The following is an 18216-nucleotide window of genomic DNA, read 5'->3' on the forward strand; positions in this document are numbered from 1 at the left end:
GGAGAAGACTCTTATGTAACCAATAACAAATTAAAAATAGATGTTATTGTTGATTCACTCTTGAATACAGTTCAAGCAACTATTTATTATTTACCCTCCAAATTTGGTTCAGTAAATAAACATTTACATTTATTTAATTTAATTATTTTTTACCTTCATTTGTTTAATTATTAGTTTGTTTTGATCTATTATATCTCATAGTTTCAACTTTAAACTTTTTAAATGGCTATACACATTGTTTTTCATTTAATGTTTCCTCTGTCCACCGTAACACAAGGGGGCGCTTTTTGTAGTCTGAAGGGACAACTGGGTATGTTTGGACATCAGGAAAAAGTGGTGCATGAGGTACGGAAGAGGATTAGGGCCAAAAACATAATAATTCAGACTTTAATCTCAGAATTCTGACTTTTTGTGGGTATTCTTTCAACAATTAGCACTTATTTTATCTCTACACATTTGAATGGATTCAGTTCACATGTGTGAACGGAAAAGGATTAGAGCCACAGCAAAAAAGAAAAAAAGAGGAAAAAAAACAACAATCTGGGATAAAAAGTCAGAACAGATTAGTCAAACTTTTATCCAGTGCTCGCTTTGAATGCTGGGAGATGCAGTTCATTTGGCTCCCTGGTGAAATTGGAGTCCAACAGGAATAAACCACAGAGTTGATCTTGTTTTGATATTAGATTATAACTTTTCTTCACAACATGGAGCGACTGCAGTGAAATGTGTGACTGAAAACATTGAAACTGAAAAGTTCTCCAAGTTATAGTTTATGACAGAGAGGGAGCTTTGTCAAGAAATGTGTTGGGGTTGTTATCGTTGACCTTTGTACTGTAATTGAAAGTTTTATGTTGTGCTTTGTGCATACAGTGGAAAACTACTGTCACAACATGTTTTATAAGCTCTTCTGACCCTTTCAACCTCATCACTGAGTGTTAATTTACTGTTTGTCGATAATCTAATCACAAATCTGGTTTGTTCCAGGTCTGTATCAGAAATCACAACTTTCTTCCACAAAGTTCTCTGACAAAGATAGAGAGACAAATTGCTCTATTAATAAGATCAAAACCACTGATGCACAGAGCGTGATCCTCTTTTTTTGTCTCTTATGCATAAACTTATGTTTTGATTATTATCAGTCTTCGTACCAGACTTTTGATAATTTTTCCACAATATTCATTTAATAACTGTAGTACTGATTGTCTACACACGTTGTCATGTAATAATCATGAATCCTGACCTGTTAAGAGTTAATCACTGACAGTCAAAGTTCCTCACACATGCATTTCATGAGCTTCAGCACACAGACCGATACACAGTTACATCTATATGTGACAAAAATTACTATTTACATTCAACTGAGATTTTCCTATTTATTCCTATTTTTTAGCCACAGAGTAGGTTGAAAACCTGTGGTGTCTTTGAGAAAGCTTTCAGTTGAGGATCTTTGTCTGAAAAGAGATCATTGTGAGCACAGGTGTGCCAAGTTACCTTATAGATTTGGCTGCTGAGTTTGAGAAGTGAAAGAGATGGGTGCGCTTGATTATTTGTATGGAACGTGCCAGTTGGATGGAGATGGGAAATGCATTTAAAAGTGTACCATTTGCTGTTTTAACTTGACACCTCCCACTTGAGCTCCTGGTTTTTATAACCTACGAAGGTCATTGTTGTCTTCCTAATATAATGGGCTTTTAAGTTTTCATTAATCTCCAAGCGATCCTGAATTTAGAAGATGGCTTGTAAATATCTGTCGCTACCAGTTGAAGCTAACGCCGCACAGCAAAGTTTGCAGCTTTCACTTCACTCCGGATCAACCTAAAACTACCGGGGATACGGATGGTAAATAAAGGAGCCTCCCTGAGTTATTTCCATGGAATCACTTCTATATTCAGCCTGAAAGAGTTTATGGGAACGAGAGAGCAGACCAGAGCCAGACAGCCCAGCAATTGATCCGCCTGTACATACTGCTGTAAACACCGTCCTGAGCTCTTCACAAGAAACTTGCAAAGGTAATAAAACGAAATAACACGGATACATTAAGGGACACAGTCATATTTTTCTAAAAGCAGCAACTTTGAACCTGAACAGCTGAGTTGCGCTACTGTTAAGCGCAACTCTGGTGGCTAGCCCATCTCTTGAGGCTACAACAAGCCTCATAGTTCAGGCTTCGGAAGCTAAAAGCCCGAACCGTAATCTCCCCCGTTAGTCTCTGACACTAACGACTTGAAAATGAGATAAATACATTGTCCGTTAGAATGTTTAGATACTTAAATAGCACATTTTTACAAGAACAATGTCCGATAATATTGCCTACTAGCATAAGCTAAGGTTAATGTTAGCCTTCGTATCAGTGAATGTATAACGAGGCGTACATCTTAAAACCTTTCTCCAGCTGACTTGTTGGGGCTTCGGATCGATGTACAAACCTTGGCCAAGCATTGCAAGCACCGAGTGTAAATAATATCTGTATTGGATCGGAAACAATCGAGCCGCTTTTCCCCGAACGCGGAAGCTGAGGTGCAAAGAGTCCATTGGATTAAACTCTGAAATTCTGTGACGTCGACGCTGATTGTTGTTTTCTGTGTGGCTTCACTTCGGCCCGCCGGTAGAGCGTGTGAAGAAGATTGAGCCAGAGGTTTTCTTAAAATATATTATAATCTAATATAATTATTATAATAATTATATTATTATTATTATTATTATTATTATTATTATTATTATCTAAATTCTTCTTTAACAGTAGACTTAAGGAATACAGCAGTCAAACAGCATATAGAAAACAGGAATTTTTAATTTTAAATGATTTCCTTGTTGAATAAGTTACTGACGCTGCATTCTGATCAGACATATACAGATGCAACACATCTGCATGGTAGTGTTATATTGAGGGAAGACATTTAAACCCTAGTGTGTCATTTTACTGGAAGTAATTTAAGCTAACACAAACATTTACAAACTTCCTCTTGTTACACCAACATAACATATGCCCAAAATACCTGCTTGTAAAACCTGAAAGTGCCTAAAGATTATTCCATGCAAATAAAGTCAAAAAGGAAGCTACTCTTGTATCCATTAAGCAGCAATGTCTGGGGTGTCACAATACTGGTTTCCTTTCACAAAAAAGAAAGTTCCTGCAGCAATTCCAAGCAGCCCAAGAGTCAGACCAAGTGCACAGAAGATGGTTGGACCCACACTCATCTCCTCTGTTTCAACATCTAAAGAAAAAGAGAAAGAAAAAATATTTGAAATTCAAGCTACACCACCAGTAGAGACAATTAAAGTTTTGAAGCTACAGAAAAAAAGACTTTCTCACCCCAAAACCTGGTCTTGGGTTCCTCCAGGGCTTCATGTTCCACAGTGCAGCTGTAAATGTCTCCTTGCTTTGGAACAAAGTTCAGGTAGGAGAAGACATGAAACGTCCCGTCAGAGTTGGAAATAGTTTTGATGAAGGGATCTTCCACTGCCACCTCTTTGTCATTCTTGGTCCACCTGATGTCGATGGCAGGTGGGAAAAAGTTGTTGGCAAAACACACAAGACTGTTCTCTACATCTTCAATCACTTCGTCTTTGGTGTAAATAATCACTTCTGGTGGATCTAAAAAAATAAATTGGGACGATATTCATTATAAGCTTGTTTTGTGATTCTGGAGAAACTTTGTTCAATAGTAACAAATTAAAACTGAGGTTTACCTACCTTTAGTCCTTCTGACGTCTGGGTCCGGTTTCCATCGATGTATGTCTTTATTGCACACGGTTCGGCATATTTCTACATATTCACGTGCAGTGGATGTATATCTATATTTCAAAGTTGCTATTTTCTCATCCCAGACACTAGCGTTGTTTTTATAATCTGCATAAAATATTTCATCATCGTCCAAAGTCACGTAGAGCTGGGTGTCACTGGAGTCAAAACATCCATAGGTAAAACAAAGTTGGTGACCTCCTATAATAAAAAGATTAAGAGTGAAAATTAACATAAAAAAGTTAAACACACTGAAACGAAACTTGGTGAAATTCTGTGAAATCAAGACAAAAAAATTCAGTGATATGAAAATATATCAAAGCCATGAAAGTGGAAAGGCATTCTTATTATTTTTTAGAATTAATATGTGGCTTCCCTTGGTTTTTTATCATTGCATGTAAATGATAAATGTTTTTTTTTTGTTGTTAGATGTTATAATAATATTTCAAGTAAATTTAAATTTTGTTTACAGAAAATATTAATAAAAATTGTTATACTGGCATTTTAACAGTTTTAGTTGTTACCTCCAGTAAGGCCACATTAAAATGAATGTACAAGTAATAAATCTTACTGCAAGTAAATATATAATAACATTATCAAGATAATACATCAGAAGAAGTTTGTTATATTTACTATATTTATTACCAAAATAACCATTTTAAATCACTATTTTTCTGGACAATTATGGGGCAATCAGATTATTTTTACAATTCAACACCTTTGTAATTACTGTTTGGTCAGTAAAACTGTTTACATGTTTACTTTATGTTTACGATTTTTTGTTTTACTGATTTATTCTAGCAACCACAGCAGCCAGTGCTTATTTTAAAAACACAAAACATAGCAGGTAAAGCAACTGTATGCTGGTTACTTACCTGCAGCACCGACGAAACGTGTCCCAAAGAAAAGCAGGAGAAGTACGGAGCTCAGATTGTTTAATCTCCAGTGGCGTCCCATCATGACTCTCAGTCGCTTTGTTCTAAACATGCAGTGAAAACGTGATTTCACCAGACGGACTCGGGTTCCTGCAGGCAAGAGCTTCCTCATTCCTGAGTGTGAACTAAAAACCTTTGGCTGAGGAGGAAGCTGGGTCAACAAAAGTCCCGTTGAGCTATTCTGCGAAATGTCAAGAGAAATTTAGAAATTGTTCCAAGAGAAACTTTGTATTTCTCGGTAATTCATGCAGTATAAATTCACTGATTGTTTACTAAAGTATGAATTAAGTTTCTTGTTGAGATTCTGAAGTTTGAATTTTTTTTACATAGCTGAATTGAATGTAAAGTATTTTGAGAAAGTTTTTCTTTTTTGGTGAATTAGAATGAACTGGATTGAGTTGAATTTTTTTAACCCAACATTTGTACACAACATATTATTTCTGTTTAGGGGTGTTAAGTATATTTATTTACTTTAAAACATTTTTGATTAATTTGTTTTGTTCGCATTTATTTGCTTCCTAATTCATAGTTCTTACATCTTGTACTTTAGGTATTTTTATATATTTAAATTCTAATTCTGTTTGTTGTGTTTAATTAATGTTTTTCTCTATACACCTTTAGTTTTACTGTTAAAAATATCTGCTTTCTCTTGAGGTTTGATCTGCTTTCTGCCTGGTTCCTGTTATTCATGGGTCATTCTCATGTTGTGTTATTTTCTGTTTCATGTTTAAAATTTTCTGGTTGCTGTGGTTTTCCTAACCTGGTTTTAAACCTTCCCCCTGTGCTGCACTTTGTTTCTTGCAGACGGTCTGGGCTCTTGGCTGCTGAGACATGATTGCTTGCTGGAGACATGAACTGTGTTGACGTTTTAAGTTTTTACCCAATTGTTAATGTTTGTCATATGACATATGTTATTAAACCCCAGTTTAATGCCATGAAGTTGGACTGCTCTGTCGTGACAGTATGAGACAGATAATCCGTGAAAAAAATTTAGCACCTCTGTTTTTTCCCTCTTCTGCAGAAATGCACTACGTCCAGTCAGAAACAACCAAGTGTCTCAGTGCTGTCAATCACTATTGCTGACAAGCTGACACCCTCCCCCTCACTTTACGCTACAGCTACTCCATCCAAACAACCTGCTATGAATGCTCAAGCTAGTTAACATAAACATGTTGTATGTTGGTGGATAAACAGTTTTCCAGGAACAGTAAGTTGTTTGTCTGCCTTTGGTACATTGAACAGCACATACTCAAGCATGATTGACAGCGCTAAGATTCTTCTCCTGGCTCTGATTGGTTGTGTTTACAAGCACTGGGGCTAACTCAATCTTCACAGATTATCTGTCTCAGATTATAATGTCATGACATGGTGACAGTTTTAGCAACATGTATATAAATACATATTGCTAAAATGACATCAAGTAAAAAAATAAAAAAAAATTATATATATATATATATATATATATATATATATATATATATATATATATATATATATATATATATATATATATATATAACAGACATGTATATATAGTAACATGTCTGTCATATATAGTAAAAGTTACCCACATGGAGTCTTTTCTTCATAATAATTTATTGTGAGATTAAACAGATAAACAATTTCTTCACATTTTCTTCATTGTTGGCTTGAAAGCAGTTTTAAGAAGCAGTTTTTATAACAGTAGTGATGTACTGGTGACTATACTAGACATTTCCATCCATCCATTTTATCCATGTAGGGCTCCAGCTATGAGGTGACTATGACCATTGGTCACTGGGTGAATTGTCATAACTATGGAAAAGTTAGAAACCAAATAATCTTCCACAGTTTTTGGAGTGAGAGAGAAAGATGGAGCATGAGAGTGAGAACCAGTAAACTTCATGCAGGAATTGAACCAAGCAAATGTTTCCTGCAAGGCAGTAGTGGTACAAAATGTGCTACAGTGCTGCTCAATAAGTCATACAGAAAAAAAATAAAAACAAAAAATATCTTAATCATGTCCAGCTATAGAAAAGTCAAAAAAGCACCACACAAATAACAAATGTCTGTCAATAACTATAAGAAATATAAAATTTGTGCACTATTTCCTAGAATTAAAAGGCTCAGATACATTCACAGGTTGCATAAGTAGAGCATCTTGGAGGACTTGAGGGTTTTTTTTATTTGTTTTTGTTTGTTCTACTAAAAGGCAATCCAGGAATGACCTCCACAGGAATCAGAGCTCATTCTGTTAAAGGAAAGACAAATTTCATTAATAATAGATGTACCATAACATTTTAGGTTTTTATGTAGTTTAGATTTTCTGATGTGTTTACATCTCCTCACCTTGGCGGACAGAGTTATATACAGCAGACTTTTTCCTGTGGTAAATAAATCCAGAGATAAAGATAACCAAACCAATTATCAGTCCACACAGTCCAACAATAATCTTATATTTTTCTCCTTCAGGAAGTGAGTCGTCTGAAACGGGGGAAAGAGAGAGTAAACATCATATATTGAATTATTTCCATGTCCGTATCTGCATGACAATAACAAACTTACTCCAAACAATGATCCTTGGCTCCGACAGGATGATGTGTTCAACCATGCAGCTGATTTTTTCTCCTGAAGTCGGTGTGTACTCAAGGTAAGAATGAAACTGGTAGTACAATTCTCCAACTGGGATGGCATCTGTGTTACTGACCCCTTCAGTCACTTCTTGGTCATTTCGCAGCCAGATTATTTTAATTTGCTTTGGGTAAAAGTTATAGGCACTGCACACAAGCATGGCTGGATGTCGACCGTCTGGCTGTTTCACTGATTTTAGCCTCATGGTGGGCGTTGTCGACAGGTTTCCTAGAGAAAATGGGTTATTATTTACGATTTCTTAACTTTTACTTTTCTATAGTGTTCAATGTGGTGCATAATATCATAGCCAAGTCATTGTGAACATAGAAACATTTTCTTAAAAATCTACACAGAAATTGACACAAAAGTTAATGAATCCATTATGATTTTTTTTTACTTGATGTCATGTAGAAATATAAACATATTTGTTAAAGTACAAAAAGTTCTTCTGTACATTGCCGTTAAATGGGGATACATAACATCACAGTCTCAGCCCCATATTGGTATATAAAGTAAAACTGAAAACAAGCTTCATATTGTTAAAAAATAATTGCTCTTACTGATGGCTTGTATGTATTCTTGGTTCCCGTAACACATTAGCCTCATTTCCGTTGCTCTTTCAAAGCGATCCAAAGGGTCTTTGTTCCATAACCGTGAAGCCACAATTGAATAATTTGTAAATCCAATCGAGTTTCCCCTTGTGCTGTTGTACTCCATCATCGTTTGTTTGTTAAAACTGGCTGTAAGGATGTGTTCAATACTGTCAAAGTTTGGACCACTGAATGAACAACATGCTTTGATTTGGTAAAAATCTTCCTCTGAAAAAACTGCAGAGAAATGAGAGAAATCATTTTTAATACTTTTTAAATTAATTATTACGCCAAGCCTTTAAATAAACACAGAAAGGTTAAATTATTCAAACTCACCTGGATTTCCAAGGCATACAAACAAAGCAAACAGAAAATTGTAAGCGTTCATGTTTCCTCAGCAGTAAAACGCGACAGAGGCAGAGCTTCACTGCTGTGCAGAGGTCATCTGCTTCACTAAGAGGAAGTAAATGTAGTTATGCAGTTATGACTTGTACACAAAAAACATATGCCGCATTATGACACATGCACACATAAATGAAACACACAGTCGTTTATGTGTGCATGTGTCATAATGTGGCATATACCTCTAGTTTCCATACTAGAGGTATGGATACATACCTCTAGTATGGAAACATACCTCTAGTTTGTTGTACATTACAGACAATAAAAGCTGCAGATATAATTATAACATCTCCTAATCAGTTTGAGAAAAAAAATACCATCAGTGGATATCCAGCTTTAGTTTAATCAAAAATGCCTTTCTAATATTTTAAATTTCACCTCAGTCTATTAAAATCCCTTTGTGAAGTGAAACATGTTAATGTCATACCTAATGAGTTTACTAATGTTTTGTGTTTTTTGCTTCCATTAGTCTTATCTCGGTTTTAATTTACTTCCATTTCTTTTCTGTTTTAAGTCCTGCTTCCTTTATTGAACCGTTAGTATGAATCTACTTCGTCAGCTTTTTTGGTGTTTCGTCTCTTCTTGAATCCTGCATCTCTTGATAATTGTGCTTACACCAGTCGCAGTCGTGTACTTCATAAAAAATACCAGCCGTATACGTACAACAAGCACTATGATGCGAGTACTATATTGAGGAAGTGTCTAATAGTTGCATTATGATCATTTTCTTACATCTGAGGTCAAATGTTCTTGGGAGGATGTACAGAAAACAATGGAAACATATCTTGAATTCCTCTATTTATGGTTTGGAATCAAACTTCTTGTTTCACACCCTACTTCCTTTACATCTGTTCCTTTTCTTGGCTGCCATTTATTGTATGTTTCACTTGACTTTGTTTGATTACAGCTACATGTCACCCTCCAGCAGTATGTAATAAGACTTATCTGCTAGGAAAAAGATAATTAAGACTCATCAAACCTAACACAATGTTGGGAAGAAATTATAAAGAACAGCGCACACGCTTTTAAGATTTAAGATAGAAATTGTATCAAGGGGAGTAAATGATATTCTTGAACTAAATGTTTCTTTTTCATTAGTGTGAGAACATTTATTGCCCAACAAAAGATTTATCAATTTTCCAAGATGAGTCCATTCAATCAGAAACAAACCCAAAAAACACAGGGATTTTACTATTTGTGTGAAGCAAACAGGAACAGATCAGAATGGCAAAAAATGTATCACTCTTTGCACTTAGAAATCATCACTGAATAAAGAAAACATGAAGGCTGTTTGATTATTAAGTCAATTTCTGAAAGTCAGAAATAAATGTATAATAAATGCAAATAAATGTTATATTCTTCATGTTAATTATAAAAAATTAACAGAGCATTTTCTCTTATAAAAAAAGCCACTAATTAGATATATTATGTCCTAAACTGAGGGAAAGTCTTTCTTCATTTATAACTTATGAAGTGGAGCAAACATATAAAAGGATCGTACAATTATAGCATTAAAAGTGATTCATCATCTCCTATTACCTTTAGCTAAAGTTAAAAGGTTGTTTTTCTTTCTGAATCACCAATCCAATACAAAAATGAATACAGAAAAAGAAAAGTCATTTACTGGATTAGACATTTTCATTAATAACATCACATGCCTGTGAGGCGGTCATTGAGCCATAGAAACTTCAACTGGTTAATTTCTGATGTTTTTTTAAATAAACTGGACCTCACTCCATTCCTGTTCTTCCTAAAAATCACTTCGAGTTTTAACAATAAAAGCCTTGTTATTTCCAGATTTTCAAGATGTCACCAGCTACTTTCCCATTTTACCACCTGCTCACTTGTTTCTGCAAATTATATACTCTTTCAAAGTACAACAAATCCTGGGTTGCCATGTTGTTTTCTCAGATCTTCCAGTAATCTAATTTTGTTTTATTTTTTCATGTGTTAGTTCATCCTTACCCTTAGTATTTCTCTTTTTAGTTAAAGTTTTCCAGGTTTTCAGTATGACTTGTTTGTGTTAGCCATCAAAGTGATAGATTTTATTAAATAAAAGCTCAAGAGTTTGCATTATGTTGTAATTAAGCAGTGTTGATTTAGAAAAAATAATATTGTATTAGTTTAATCCCAAACAACTCAGGCATGGCAACATTTACAAAAGTGGTTACGCACTGAAAAATTAACTTAATGCATCAAAGGTACAACTTTACCATACTGGCCACTTAGTTTAAAAACACGTTCCACACACACCAATGTGACCAACGTCACATAGAGCGGAGGCAGCAGTATGGCGTCTTGTCTGGAGCTTATCATAACAAGGTAAGTTCCATGTTAAAATCATCATGTTTTTGATTATTTTTTATGAATACATTAAATTTCTATTTGCACAAAGTATCAACTTATACTTAACGTAAGTTTATTTGTTTGGATATCGCGGTACGACTGTTCAGTACAGGGGAGCTCAAGGCCACTCCTTGACAGCTGCCATCCTGCAACTTTCAGATGCTTCCCTGCTCCAATTAACACACCTGAGTCAAATGAATGGCTGGTTAGCAGGTCTGATCAGAGCTGATCCTGGTCTGTTGGAGTCAAGATGCATCTAAAAGTTGCAGGATGGTAGCTCTCGAGGACTGGACGTGAGCACCCCTGTATTAAACAGTCGTATACACCATGCTTTATGTTGTAGGTGGTGAGAAATGCTTTCCAGGCTAAACCGGGTGGACTAAGTATTTTGAATGACTGTGATAGTGACATACACAGGTGGGTATGGTTAGTTTTGCTCACTCTTCTCTTTAAAATGTTTTTTTATTATCCTAATGTGTCTGCTTTTTATCCTGTTGTTCCTCCAGGCTGGAAAAACCAGGCATTCTTCTGTTGGTTCATGTGCTTCGACCTACATCCAAAGGTCACAAGAAGAATCCAAAACAGTTCATGTCAAACTGTGGACCATGTTTTCAGATATGTGCAGGTATGTGGTTATTCTAATGATCCTACTTCTTTGTAGAAGCACTTTCTCATTGGCCTAGTTTGCTATCTGAATGTAGCTGTGCTATATATTGTTAATTTTTATTGTTCGTCTTCTTATCATTATGTCAAAGATGCAAGCCAGTGTTGAAGCCTTCCTCATTGGTGTGAAACCAGGACAGCCCTTCCTCCTGTGTGTGTGTGTGGGGGGGGGGGTGGGGAGGTTGAAAAGGTCAGAAGATCTTGAAGTAAAACATCTTGTGATGGTAGTTTTCCACTGTATGCAAAAAGCAAAACATAAAATATTTAATTGCAGTACACAGGTCAATGATAACAAAGATGACCTTTGTACTGTAATGGAAAATTAAATGTTATCATTTCTTGATAAAGCAAAGCGCACCTCTCTTTCGCAAACTATAACTTAGAAAACTTTTCATTTCCAATGTCTTCAGTCACACATTTCACTGCAGTCACTCCATATGACGTAGTTAAGAAAAGTTAGAATCTAAAATCAAAACAAGTTCAAAGTTTTTTACGCACGAGTCAACATGTACAAAAACGAAAGTGGCATGAAAGCTCCTCCCTGCTGCTAAATACACTGAAACCTGACTTCATTACGTGTTATTTAGACCAGGAAGCATCAAACCCAATGTTTTTCATGATTTTAACCTTTTATTGGTTAAACATAAACAATGAAACTGAACCACATTTATCTTCAGGCAATAACATAACACGCACACAAACACAATGACAGCAATCCACCAATTGCAGGACAAACCCCCATCACCATCGCCCAATCGCTTCAACAGCAGCACGCCAAATGAATCAGTGGAACGGTCTATTCAACAGAATAGTGAATTCAACTAACTAGTAAATGTAATTCAGGTCCCTAAGAACAAAGACTCATAATAATTAGGAATCATAATTCCGCTGTTAAGAGTTTGTATCAGACCAATAAATAAATAAATACATAAATAAATAAAATAAAAATTATATCACACCTGTTCTTTTCTCATAATGATGCTATATAAGTACATTGTCATTTACAATTGGGAAATTTGAGCTTAAAAATTCAAAACTTACTTGAAAAAAATCTTACTCCCAATTTAAGCAGATTGAAACGTCTCTAAAGCTGATGTCAGAATAAGCTCCACGTTTTTTTTTCTTTATGAAAAACAAACCCTGTATTCACGTAATGATCACATACTGAAGCATAGTGATATTCTGAATGTTAATGTTTGAACATTTGCACAACATATTCAGATATAGGTGAATATGTTAAAGACCAAATGGAAATCTGATGGAAGGTACAAAACATAATAGTCTAGTATATACATTGATGGATAAGTAATACCTTTACGTAACCAGTCATAAACAAATAAAGGATGTTGTTACTGACATGTATTCTCTTGAATACAATCAACTAATCATGACATTTATTCTCTAAAGTTGGTTTAAAAAGACAAAGTAAACATTTACAAATGCTAAGCATCGTAAAAGAAAATAGGATAACATCGGATAACGTAATAAAAACTATTGTAAATATTTAAGGTGATTTCTGAAAGACTCGTATATCACAAGAATATAAAAACTTACTGAATTTCACCATGTTAACATCAGTAAATGTCAGCTGTTTCTTTATTAGGTAAAGCAAATACTTTTTTTTAAATATTTGCTTCTTTTTCCAGAAGAAACCCAATAGATAGGTGAATACTTTATTTTTTTGAATTTGCATATTCTCTGATTTCAGAACTGTCGTCAAAGTTTTCCACGTCAGTGTTTGAAGAAGAAATGATCCCGATCCCAGAGCTGATCTCTGATGGTCTAACTCTGGTAGTCGGCCATTCAGCTACTTGGTCATGTCCTCGTCGTCTCCTGTTCTCTGAAATGCCCCCATAATCTGAGGCAACATCTCCACTCACTGAAACAGACATTGAAGTGTTATTAAAGAGAAGCATGTAACAAAGACTGTAAACTCAACATTAAATCATTATTACATTAAACTTACCGTTAGGACCACCTTCTTTGCTCTCTGCTGTTCTCACATCAGGTTCTGTTGGTTCTTCTGGTTCCATTGCTAAAGCTTTCATCATTCTTTCTACCAGCTCCTGTTCTCTCCTGCTCCATTCCTTTTCTGTAAGTGTCTGTTGTTTTGGTGGCCAAAGGAAACTGAGAAATGTATTTTGTTCACTTTCAGCTGTAAAGCATCCTTTGTTTTGTTTTACCATATTAATAATTTTTTGGAACAACTCTTTGACTTGAACAGCATCACTATATCGATTGGGATTTAGAACATGGTATCTGTTCCCACATTTCTCCAGAAGCTCCTGGAGCTCCTTTCCCTCTCTGACGATGTAATTCTCTACAGGGAGGTCACTGAGCCAGTGTCCCCAGGTAAAAACCACCATGCAGTGTCTCCACACTCTCTCTGTTAATGGCTTCATGATCTCCACCAGAGCTTTGAGATCTTTCTCTGTGAAAGATCTGAGGATGGGAACAACCAGGAGAAAAACATGAGGTCCAGGAGAACACATGGAGACACTGTGGAGAACTTCATCTTTGATCCAGTCAGGTGGTGTTGGGTCTGAGAACCAGCCTGGAGTTTCAACAACTGAGACTTTTACTCCAGCAAAGTTTCCTTCATGTTTCACACACGTTGAAGTTTCTCTATGTTCTTGGTAGGTCTGAAAAGATGAAAAGCAAAAACAAAAATTATATTTGCATCTACTTTACTAACTGGGCATCTACAGTCTGGGTATCAGGATGTGGCATTGCCTTTGTCAACCAAGCTCTCTCAGAGGTCATTTTAAATTTTTCATTGGACATAATCATGTTTCCAACTTCACTTTTCCCTGAACATTTCTGGCCAACAAGAACAATCCTGATGTCAGTGACTGGATGGCTCTCACCTGTAAAATAAACAAAAATTACTGTAATGTTCTTTTAATCTTAAGACACTCATATTATATGACTATACCATAAAATGTATAATATTTATTTCTTACCTCCAATCAGCTCTTTCAGGACTCTTGTCTTTCTCTCACTGATCGTCTTCAATCTTCTGGCCATCTTGTCTCCAGTCTCTCTCTTGGTTTCTAGCTCTGCTGCTCGGTCCAGCTCCACTTCATAGTAAGGATCTTCATTTCCTGCCCACATCTCTTCAATCTTCTCCAGTAGTTCCTTTACCTGAGTCTTATCACTGTGGTCCTTGTTGTTCAGGACATGATACCTGTTCTCACACTTGTTCACTATCCACTGCAGACCTTCATCACTCTCTATTCGCTCCTCTACAGTCTTCACTCCTAACCAGTCTCCATAGGTAAATAGAACAAGTGTGTGAGTCCAGATTTCTTCTCTAAACAGACTCATGTGTTGCTGAACAGATCTCAGATATGATTCATCAATGTTTATTATCACAGGAATAACCAGCAGCACAGCATGTGGTCCTGGAGGACACAGATTCACACTGTTCTCTATTTCCACTTTATCCATATCACTGGTTTCCTGAAGGGTGTTGATGCAGAACCAACCAGGAGAATCGACCACTGTGAGCCGCCTTCCTTCAACCAAACCATGACTGATTTCACTGCGCATTGTTGTTCTTCCATTTTTATTAACATGAAATGCATTTTTTATCAGGATGTTTCCTGCTGAGCTCTTGCCAGCCAGTGAATCTCCAATCATCACTATTTTCAAATGGTCTGGAGGGACTTTTCCACCTAAACCAACGAAACAGAAAAGGCAACAAATTATTAAAAACGTTTTTAACTCTTCTTTATTTAGAGTAGGGTTAGTTCAACAGAAAACAGACGACTCCAACAAATGAAAAGCTGAAACAGCTGATAATTATTAGCTGTAGGAAAAGGCCAAATAATACTTGAGATAAATCTACTGCATGATCATCTTAAGTAACTCTTGTGTCTTTTTCTACTTTACATTTGCCAGTGAGCTGTTAAAAAATTTGTTCACAAAAGCAAAAGTGAGTTTTTACACAGTACGTGTTATAATTTATCGAGCTCTATGTTGTTTTTCCGTTTCTGAAACCTTTCCCTGGAAAGAGACACACAGTTCTGTTTGTGCTTTACCAATAGGCAATGAAGCTGTTTCTTTATTTTATGTCTAATTTGATACTTCCTTTTTTCAAGTGATACTCAATAATTTCCTAAAGAGAGACTTCAACCCTTCATTGCTCAGGGTTATTTGTGATATTCTCACAGAAGATGTGAATCCTGAAACATTTACTTCCTTCAACAAAGAAGACCAGTGGTTGTTCTAGATCAAATTTACCATGGAGGGCGAGGATGAAACAAAACTCTGTGCATTATTTTATTTAAAATGTATGCTAAACAACTTTAATATTAAGTGAACTAAAAAGCCTCTTGTGGCTCTGGAGCTGAAGACTACAGACTCCTGACCTGGCAGATGAAAATTCTGACCATATCTGAATATGGCTGAAGATTAATTTTTAATTTATTGTTTAAGTAAAACTTTGAAGGTAAAAAATGACATTGGTACAATACATTTTTTATTAAATTTGTGTGCCACTGCATGTCATCAGAAGAAACAAATTTAGTGTTATCTCTTCAGTCAAAGGCATAGCCATCATCTCAGAATTAAAGTGAAAACATTTTTCAGAGGTCAATTGAGTGATTTATTGTCCTCCATCATTCAATTGTGCATAACCATCTACAGCAGGGGTCTCAAATTGTATTCCTCAAGGACCAGTGTCCTACAACTTTTAGATGTCTTTCTGCTTCAGTACATATGGCTGCAATTTCTTAATTTAATTTCAGGACAAGGGATACATCTGAAAGTTGGCAGGGCCCACTAATCTACAGCCTGAGGATCACTGTAGTCTATTAGAACTAAAATAACTTGCAACTTACCTTCAAATAGCTCTCTGAGTTTCCTTCTTTGTTTCTGCATTTGATTAAACCTTTTTGAGGCTCTTTCAGTCAAACTTGTCATTTCTTTTCTCAGAGCTTCTCCTTGTCTTCTGTCAACAGAACAGTGTCTGAATCCATTGATTATAATCAGGGTCTCAATTTTCTCTAACAAGATCTTAACTTGATCTCTATCGTCTCTGTCACTGATGTTGAGAAAATGTTTTCTGTCTTCACATTGTTGAAGAATCCACCTCAGGGTTGGACTTGTGTTGATTCTGGATTCTACCTCTTCATCACTACATGGAGCGACTGCAGTGATCAGCATGATGGTGTGACAGAAAACATCTACATTGAAAAGTTTCAGGTGCTGCTTTAGTGATGCTTTGACCCACTGTGGTAAATATAAATCAACAGGAATGACCAGCAGAAAGACATGAGGTCCTGGGGGACACAGATGGACACTGTTCTGGATTTCTATCTGATCCAGTTTGGGAGTTTCTTCTTTAGGCCAAATCCACCACCATCCTGGAGTATCAACCACTGTGACTCGTCTGCTGAACACTTCCTTCTGCCTCGCTTCACTCTGAGCTGTTCTTCTGCTGGTGTCAAAAACATTTTGACCCAGGATGAAGTTTCCAGCTGAGCTTTTACCACTTAGACTTCCATTTAATCTTCCTCCTATCAACACAATCCTCAACTCTGTAGCAGGTTGGCTTTGTGCTGTAAAAAGAAATGAGGTGCTAATTCGACACGGTTTAGAAATACCTACTTTATTTAGACCTGCACAGAATGCACTATTTTAGTTTAACCCTACATTTATATGCGAAAACATCCACAATAACATTTACACGAAATTAACCTTAAATAAAAATAACTAGAAAAGGTGAGGTCGCCTTTTTCTCCAACTCCCAACTCTTGCACAAAGTCAGTCTTTGAATTTAACATACTCAGTCAGCAAAATGAGAGTTTATTTTTTTAAAAAAAACCATAATTAGAGAAAGGATAAACTTTACAGAGAGTTTTATTAAAACGTCACTGACCTAATTTGGAAATATGAGCATAGGCAGCCATTTCATTAGGCTCCAAACTCTGGCGACGTTTCCGCTTGTTCCTGCCTTTCCCTGTCTATTCCTAAAAGAGTTCAAAGGTAGTGTTGAGACTGACGATTGGTTAGGAAGGTCAAACATGGTCAGACAGCGCCATCTACTGGAGGAATAGAATAACTGCATTTCTACTCTAACAGCTTGGGATTTGAAGACTCAGCGTGGGGGCATGATCATCTGGAAAATTAGTTTCATTTTATTTTCCAGAGTCTACAGCAAAAAGGAGTAAAGCATGTTTGTGAGATGGAAGGAATGGAAAGGGAGACGAGGATGATGGGGTGAAAAGTTGTGAAGTAAAAGAGGTAGAAGTTAAAGGAGGATGTGATTGGCGAAAATTGGTCCACTCCTTAGCGTATTACTTTCATTTAGTTTCATCAATTATCTCAGAATAAACCCCACTGGGTCAATTCGAAAAGGAAAACAAACATTTACTCATTATGATAATTTGCTCTACTGTAATTTGAAATTTGAAGAGAGCAACAAAAACTATATAGAAAATGAAATTTGTCTATAAATCTTATTTTCTATATAGTTTTTGTTGCTTCAGTGCTCCTGTCACTCAGTTCAACTTTCTATTCAATAAGTCTGAGTCATTTTTCACACGCATCAGCTTGTTGGTTTAAATTATTGAATATTGTAGTTCACCCATTTAAAATGTTTGCTCATGATTTGTTACTTTATTTGTGGCATAAATCAGAGTTTTAGACTCAGGGCTGAAACTGTTATTGATGGTAGCTCTGCTTCTCTGTCATGTTTTATGCAATTTAACATTACACAACATCAGAAGGAGACAAAAACCAGATGAAACAATTGGCTCTGAACTGAGATACCTCTCACTTCGAAGTTCTTTCGATGTGCTACTAATTTGAGAAGCATAACTGCTTCTTCAAAACTATGAAAAACATATAGTTATTAGCACCACCAGAGAATTGTTAATAAGCCCTTTCAGATCACTACATAAATTATGTAAATTTACAAAAG

The 18216-nt window shown here is 35.9% G+C and overlaps 3 protein-coding genes across 4 annotated transcripts; all 3 read right to left on the bottom strand.

Moving 5' to 3' along the window:
• Window positions 1-2823: 2823 nt before the first annotated feature.
• LOC106903616 (H-2 class II histocompatibility antigen, A-U alpha chain-like) lies at window positions 2824-4771 on the bottom strand. The gene is made up of 4 exons (XM_014967550.2): window positions 4618-4771; window positions 3695-3943; window positions 3314-3595; window positions 2824-3215 (listed from the first exon to the last, which is right to left on the bottom strand). Exons 1-4 carry the CDS (start codon window positions 4727-4729, stop codon window positions 3073-3075), a joined length of 786 nt encoding a protein of 261 aa, XP_014823036.2. The 5' UTR covers window positions 4730-4771; the 3' UTR covers window positions 2824-3072.
• A 1481-nt stretch (window positions 4772-6252) lies between these two features.
• LOC106903618 (rano class II histocompatibility antigen, A beta chain-like) lies at window positions 6253-8337 on the bottom strand. Of its 2 annotated transcripts, XM_088008282.1 has the most exons (5): window positions 8214-8337; window positions 7848-8114; window positions 7222-7515; window positions 7006-7140; window positions 6253-6907 (listed from the first exon to the last, which is right to left on the bottom strand). In XM_088008282.1, the coding sequence occupies exons 1-5, from the start codon at window positions 8263-8265 to the stop codon at window positions 6903-6905; spliced, it is 753 nt and encodes a 250-aa protein (XP_087864408.1). In that variant the 5' UTR covers window positions 8266-8337; the 3' UTR covers window positions 6253-6902. The 2 variants fall into 2 exon arrangements, with proteins under 2 accessions (XP_087864408.1, XP_087864407.1); XM_088008281.1 differs by lacking the exon at window positions 6253-6907 and having other exon boundaries at window positions 6992-7140.
• A 3561-nt stretch (window positions 8338-11898) lies between these two features.
• On the bottom strand, window positions 11899-17259 carry LOC106934013 (GTPase IMAP family member 8-like). The gene is made up of 6 exons (XM_088008294.1): window positions 17173-17259; window positions 16133-16852; window positions 14252-14965; window positions 14022-14155; window positions 13255-13930; window positions 11899-13167 (listed from the first exon to the last, which is right to left on the bottom strand). The coding sequence occupies exons 1-6, from the start codon at window positions 17201-17203 to the stop codon at window positions 12962-12964; spliced, it is 2481 nt and encodes an 826-aa protein (XP_087864420.1). The 5' UTR covers window positions 17204-17259; the 3' UTR covers window positions 11899-12961.
• Between the last annotated feature and the right edge of the window lie 957 nt (window positions 17260-18216).

This window comes from Poecilia mexicana, unplaced genomic scaffold, assembly GCF_051168715.1.
Source record: "Poecilia mexicana isolate PSO_F unplaced genomic scaffold, ASM5116871v1 scaffold_8, whole genome shotgun sequence".
Taxonomy (NCBI): Eukaryota; Metazoa; Chordata; class Actinopteri; order Cyprinodontiformes; family Poeciliidae; genus Poecilia; species Poecilia mexicana.